General features: G+C 33.8%; 1 protein-coding gene across 2 annotated transcripts in view; it reads right to left on the reverse strand.

The window, feature by feature from the left end:
- The window catches only part of LOC122252121 (uncharacterized), a 20,075-nt gene that overhangs the window by 1,207 nt on the left and 11,368 nt on the right, over nt 1–7,500 (reverse strand). For both annotated transcript variants that reach the window (XM_043014407.2, XM_086552761.1), the window contains 9 exons: nt 6,713–6,891; nt 6,343–6,515; nt 2,969–5,742; nt 2,476–2,584; nt 2,235–2,326; nt 1,856–2,017; nt 1,289–1,433; nt 570–728; nt 1–224 (listed from right to left, as the gene is read on the reverse strand). The exon at nt 1–224 is cut by the window's left edge and continues 81 nt beyond it. In XM_043014407.2, coding sequence (XP_042870341.2) covers nt 1–224; nt 570–728; nt 1,289–1,433; nt 1,856–2,017; nt 2,235–2,326; nt 2,476–2,584; nt 2,969–5,742; nt 6,343–6,515; nt 6,713–6,891 — 4,017 coding nt within the window. The remainder of the gene's footprint in view (nt 225–569; nt 729–1,288; nt 1,434–1,855; nt 2,018–2,234; nt 2,327–2,475; nt 2,585–2,968; nt 5,743–6,342; nt 6,516–6,712; nt 6,892–7,500) is intronic.

The raw sequence follows: 7,500 nt of genomic DNA on the forward strand, positions 1-7,500 counted from the left end.
AGTTGGCCTTTATCTGATTATCCTCCTCTGGCTCCATGTTCTCCAGGCCATCCTCAATGCCATCATCAATGAGCACAGCTGATACTTCCTCTATACTCTTTTTGGCTTTTGCTTGGTTGTTAGGACGTTGGTTCTCCTTATCTTCTCGGTCATCTTCTGCGAATATTTGACTCAGCTGGGCTTCTACCTCATCCATTATAGGTTCTGTACTCTTTTTAATCTCCCTGCAACAAAATAAAAATTTGATAAGATTAATAAAAAGTGCAAATCCTGATTAATTCTAGAATGAGGATTAAAAGCAGAAGTTGTTTATGGATTTGTGAGATTTCATTTTGATTCTTTTTACATCTCATGCCACTGAAATTATTTTAATTTCCCATTTCAGTAACTGCAAAAGCATTTCTGAATTCTGTAATTATCTGAAATCAATACAAATGCTTTTTGCTAATGCTTATATAGGGATTCTTAAAAAAACAACAACAACGATCTGTAAACTTCTCAGATTGAAATATCCCATTTAATATTTGGGTGCACATATCTTCATCAATCAAGTAGAAAAGCAGTATTACCTTGATTTTGTTTCGTCATACTTCTTAATAATTTTTAAAGTATTCGCAACTTTGGGTGCTCGAACAGGCAGCTTGTTGACATCTGCTTCAGTCAACTGGCAAAACTGGCCTACTGTTGTCACCCCTAGATCTTCTAGAACTTTCTTCAGTCCATCAATTCTGTAGGGAATGATTATATAAATAAATCTTCTAGTATTACCATTAACCCAATAATGACGGGGCGGTTTTGGCTCCACCTGGACAGCATTTCGATATGCACAGGCCTAACACATTGGGCTTTTTGCTCATGTGCACAATCAAAAAGCCATGATGTGATATTATTTCCTCAGCATGAAGACTAGCTAAGTCATGATGTGACAACCAACATCAATGGGTTAATTATGTTAACATGTGTGCAAGAATGTTGACTTATGAATTTCAACCCTATGGTATAAATAAATTTAGTTAGTTTCACTAAGGTGCCAAATGACCCTACCACTAACATACATAAGTATGCATCAAATGTATATAGACTAGGAACATTTACATATTTCATGACAATGAATATAATCACAACTTTAAAGTAAATGATGTTGTTCAATATATAAAACAAAACACAAGATACATATACTCAATATTCACACCCTTGACTGAATGTCTGACATCATGTAAGTGACCAAATACAAAATTATAAAAGAATTTGATTCATTTTTAAAAAGAGATACTATCATAATACTTACAGTCCAGCAGATGTGAGTTGTGAAATAATTCCATCAAGGTTCTCAGTACAATTGACCAGACTAGGATAGATAGGCTGACTGCAATCAAATGACACTTGTGATTCTCCCTGAGACTCATTCTGACTCTGTGATTGTGATTCATCATCTGAAGTAAAAAAAACAAACAAAATTAACTTTAAATATTGCAAGTGCACAAGTCACTTTTCTTATTTACAGGATGACTACAGATTCTAAATATATCCTTTTCAGCCATACTTGTACAGCAAAGGCATTGCTAGATAGCAATGTTAGAAGAATTGTCCATAGCTAAATGTATACATTTTTTTATTTGCTTAAATCTTTCTAAGCTTATCTTCCTAATGTGCAACAACTAAGCTTCAAAATGTGTCTTAAACAAATATTGTATTACATGAAAAAAATGCTCAAAGTAAACCATTGCTAAGTGAGCACAAGTCTGTATGAATGTGAGCTGCATGTGAGACAGAATTAACAATAAACCTGAATGGGTTTATTGTATTACATGTCTCAATTTTAATACAGAAATTAATGAATTTTAACATCAATTACCTTTCATTGGGGATGCAGCTTTGGTCATATCTAATCTCTTTTGTGCACGCAAGCCCCTGAGGGTCTTTGGTGAAGGAGGAATTTCCACAGCATCAGAAACTGGGGGATCAGCAAAGCTAACTCTTCTCTGCTTAGACGGTGGTGGCGATGGAGTGTCATTACCTTAAAAAAAAAAAAAAAAAATCAACAACCCAGTCAAATGGTTGTGATTAAATATCATGTGGCTACAATAGCAAATAATCGGTATAAGATTTAGAAGATAAAAGTCTAGAAAAAATGTAAATGACAGATTTTAAATAATCTATTCACTAATCATGGAATCTCAAATAACATGCTTTAGAACCTTTAGCAGAGACATTCTGAACATCATAATACTTACAAATGTCATCTTGTATAGGCTTTTTCAGTATACTTGTGGATGGTGATGCTCCAGGGGATGGTTCATGCTTAACCCATGGTTTCCCACCATCACTGTAAAGCATCAAACAAATTTTCTTTATACCAATATAGAATTTGAAAAAGAAAAGAAAAGAAAAAAGAAAGAAAAACAAAATTACATAAAAAATATAAAATAAACACAACAAAGCAAAAGATGACACAATTATACAAAAATAACTCACCTATCTCCAAACTTTCTCTTGCGGTTGGGTGGAGTACTGGCTGGAGACATCTGGCCAGGTGCACTTTTCCGAATTGGAGATCCACCAAGGCGACTCCTTGTCCCATCGCCTATAATTACAGAGAATGCATGAGATATATTTTCAACTCATTAAGATTTTTATCAGTGTTGAATATCATGCAGTGATCATGTTGTTCTCTATGTGGGGTTAGATTTTCATAAAAAAAAACTTGTTTTATTTTTAATATTTAACATAAACAGAAAAAGAAGAAAGCACAAAATCCTATCTAACCAACCTTCCTGAACCTTCACTTGTCACGAAAAAAGCATTTAAAATGGAAGTTTTAATTCATAGACAAAAGTGGTGTACTTAACTGAAGTTTATAACCATAGTCAGGTTATGAATCATATACAAACACTTTTCTATTAATATTTCCTTGTCATACCAGAAAGACAAACTGAAAAGTATAAAGAACAAAATTTTAAATACTTACTTCCAAACATTGATTTCGTTGGAGAGTCACCATCGCTGGTTCCACGATTCTTCATGTTTTGCTTAGCACATGCCACTAACATCGCTGCTCTTGAACCAGCACATTTAAGAGAACCAAATTTCTTCTGTCTCTCAGGGGTACCTACAGCTGTAGAAAGTTTTGATCGCACTGGCTTCTCAGGAGACAACTCATCTTCTTGTTGTTTTGGATTGGAATTATTATCTTGTAATGCTTCTACAGCCAATTTGTCCCCAGACTTATCCTTGACATTTTTCTTGGCTGGTTCTTTGTCAATTTCTGTAATTTCTTCATCAAGAGCCTGTCCATTTTCAAAGGAATTTAGTAAATCTTCAGACATAGTCTCTCCCTTCTTTTCTGAGTCTTCCAGTTCTTCTTCCTTGTTTTCAATTACTTCTTCCTTGTTTTCAATTACTTCTTCCTCTGTTTCATTCTGCTTTGAATCATACTTCTTACTATCTTCACTTACTACTTCAGGACTCTTACTCTCTTTACTTTCAGTATCAATATCTTCTTGATCAGTAATATAATTTTCTTTGTCATCATTTATGCTTTCTTTTTTGTTATCTATATCAATTTCCTTGTCCTTCACTATATCACACATCTCATCAGCATCTAAGGTTTCTTCATCATCATATTCATCAACAATTACAGACTTCTCAGATTCAGAACTCTTAGTTTCATTCTCTCTTTCTGCCTCAACTTCATTATCACCATCTTCACTGTCCAACATTCTGTCTTCATTTTCTTCTGACTTTGGAATTTCCACACAACTAGTTTCAAATAATTCTTCAGAAACCTTTGAATCTTCAACTTCTATTACCGATTCTTCCTGATCATCACCTTTATCACACTCCCTGTTAGTACTCTCAGGAGTAGTACTTGGTGTCTTATCTTCTGGAACATCATCAATCTCGCTGTCACTTACAGGGTGCAAAACATCACAATCCATATCTTCCATTTCTGGAAGGCTGTCATTCTCATCCTTATCTGGATCTTGATTATCTCCATCATCTTTCACAAACATATCTGTAATTTTCTTCTGCACTGACCTCCTTGAAGTAGTGTTCAGTTTTTCTGTAACCTTTGGAACATCATCTTCCACATACAATACAGTTAGAGAATCATGAGATTTTAGTCTTCTCTTCTGACTGGCACTACCTGGTGGTGTCATAGGCTCTGGCATATCCTTGTTTGGAGCAACAACTTTTCTTCCTGATCTTGTAACTTTTGGAGGCGTGGATGGGAGGTTTTCTGGCTCAATAACATTTTCACTATTTTGACTGCTCTGGGAACTTTTCCGAGATATATCTAACTGAGATCTGGTCTTCTTGTTTCTCTTGGTATTCTTATCAGTATTTTTTCCTTCTTCTCCATCATCCTTTTTCTTCTCACTTAAATCATCTGGACTGCTTTTTTCATCTATAATAATCACTGAATCCTCACTTGAACTCTGCTTTCCTCCAATGCTGTTAGAAGTACTTTCACTAACTCTTTTTCTCTTGTCAGGATTTTCTTCTTTTTCATCATCAACAGTACCCCTCTTTCTCTTAGCTCGCAAAACTCTGCGACCTTTCCCAACATTATTTTCTTTGTCACCACTTGTATTCTTCCCAGGGGTGTCCTCCTTTTCTTTGCTGCTAATATTGAAAACTAATAGATGAGATTTTGGTTCTTCTATTTGTGAATTGGGTATTTCTTCTTCTGATTCACTATCAGATATTTTTCCTTTATGATGTAACACAACTGCATTGTTGACTAACTTTACTTCAGGGATCTGACTGACTATTTTAAAATCCTTGACTACACTAGGAGAGACAGCTACCTCCTTGAAATTTATTCTTTTATGTACTGATGCAGGAGACAGAGAAGTCATGTTTGAAGCTTGTTCATCAGTGTGATTTCTTTGTACTTTCCCTTTTAATGACTTCCTAACATCTTCAACTGTTTTTTTGACAGGAGTTTGGGATTTTCTACGATTCTGTTCTGTTACGGAGTTGTCCCCTGAATCAGATGACATGCTGTCTAATGACCTCTGAAGTTCAATGGATGTCTTTCTCAGCTCTTCATCCAAGTCTTCATCTGTATAATCACTTTCACCACTCATATATCTTCTCTTTGTATCATTCTTTCTTTTTGACTCAGCCTTGTTGCTCGGCTTTACCATCTCTTTTTTAGCTAGAGCCATCGACTCTCTACTGTCTGACGATCCTATGGAAATGGATTTTTCATCTGAATCAGAGTTTTCTTTGCTCCTACTTCTGGTTTTTCTATCTTCCACATTTTCCTTGACATTTTTTCCTTTCTTTGTGTTATTCTTTGCTGAAGCTTCATGATCAGTTGTACTTTCCTCTCCACTAATCTCCTCTTCAGCCTTTATTTTGTTAAGATCTTTGGAATCTTCTTCAGTTTTGCTCTTCAAAGCATTCTCAGCACTGTCTGAAATGTTACTTTCGACGTCATTCTTAACATCTTGAAGTTTCTTTTTGGATTTTGGTTTAGGCTTCTCAAATTTTGCTTTGTTGTTCCTTTCAGATTTCTTTTCTGATTCCTTGGATGCATTTTCAGTCTCTTTGTTTTCTGACGGAAAGAGGCCACTGAAAGACAGTTCTCCAGGATTGGTTTCATCATTGCCTTTCTTCTGTTCTTTTCCATTGTCCTCTTTCTCTTCTTCTTGCATTGATTTAGCAGCCTTCTGACTTGTTTGACCTAGTTTCTTTTCTTTGGATTTTTCATTTGAGTTGTTAGTAGATGACCTACAAAAGAAATTAAATCTTATCATTCTAGATTTCACTAGACTTTTAGCTTTTCATGAGTTTAATAATTTCAAATTAGCAAAGAAATAAATCCACTGCTAACAAGAAATATGTTTAATGATCTCTGTAATCTAGACCATATTTTTTAACATCTTAAATTCCAAACCTAAACTTGGGCTCAATACCAGATAATCGCATCTGATAAACAAAGAACACTAAATTTATAAATTTATAATCTATAAATTCATCTATAAAAAAAATATAATTCCAGAATTTTTCCTAGTACAGTTTACCTGTCTCAAAGTTTAGATCTGAGTTTTACATGAAAAAAGTTAAAGGATGATATATTCTTCTTTTATAATTTAAGGTAGGGATCAAACCTGTACAAAGGCATCACCCACACCTCACCAACTCAGTATGCTAGAGGTGAACTTCATTGCTGATAAATATCCTTAAAATACTTTTGATTTCAGTATATAATTCATATGGGCATATAAGTAATATAGTGAATGAAGTTTATCACAAAATGTTCCTATTATCTATTATTTGGCCCAAACTAATTTACAGCAGAATGAACAGTCTTTATTCATTTATACTCACTCTTCAAAAGAATTCTGAGAAGAAAACTGTGTGGGCAATACTGCTTGTGACATGGATTGAGAGAGGTCAGAGTACAATGCTGGAATGTCAGATCTTCTCTCTGTCATTCTTTCAATTTGATGTTCAGTTAAAACTCTGCGTGATGGTTTTGGAGATGATACCTTCACAAACTCCTGTAAGAAGTTAACAGGTTATATACACATATACACACAGCAAGACTGGATACTATTATATTGTGGAACAAAATAATCACAAAGGAAATCTTGATAATTGGAAATAAAAAAAAAGTAAGTATCGATTATAAAAATACGTACCAGCTTACAAATCAAATACAAAAATGAACCTATCAAATAAAAGATCTAATACTCACCTCATCATTCATTTCCTCCAAGTTAATCTTGCGTTTGCTTTTATCTCTTATAACAGGTGTGCCTTGGCTTCCTTTCAAAGACTTGGGTGTCTCAAATTTCTGAGATTTACTCTTGGGAGTTATTTTGTGCATAACTTCCTGTCCCATCTCTCGGTTCAAGAAGCTTCCAGCTATGTGTGCTAGAATGAGAAAATTCAAATGTTAAAAAATATATGATCATATCACTTTGACATAAGGGGAGCAAAGGGGTGATTTTTGACAAATATTTTTGACAAATGACAAAAATAATTTCTTTGTTCATCACATCAACAATACTGTAAACTACAATAAGAGAAACTTATTTCAGTGACATTTAAATATCTGCAAGATTTAAAGGCCATTGCTACATGACGTCAACACTGAATACAGAAAAAAAATGTTTGACAGGTTTTCTTGAGGAGTTTTTCTGGTTAAACATTACTTCATCTACATTTTTAAAACAATTGCCTATTGCTTAGTATCATTTGAAAGAGCAATAAAAGGGCTATTTTTTAGCCAGATGATGATGATTTTATCTTTTTTAAATAATGTATTTATAAAAACCTGAAAATCAAGTGTAATTTTTTTTCCCAAACAAAGCATGAAAAAGCTTCCTCTGACCATTTTTTTGACAAATGTGAGAGATATTTGTGTTTTTTTTTCAAAGCAATTGATTGAAAATTATAAGCTGCATTATTTTTTTTTTTAATTCAAAAATATCAAAATAAATAATAGATAAAAAAGTTATGAACCAAACATCATGAAATTCA

Source organism: Penaeus japonicus, unplaced genomic scaffold, assembly GCF_977035675.1.
Source record: "Penaeus japonicus unplaced genomic scaffold, GWHDUDI00000001_assembly GWHDUDI00000027, whole genome shotgun sequence".
Lineage (NCBI taxonomy): Eukaryota > Metazoa > Arthropoda > Malacostraca > Decapoda > Penaeidae > Penaeus > Penaeus japonicus.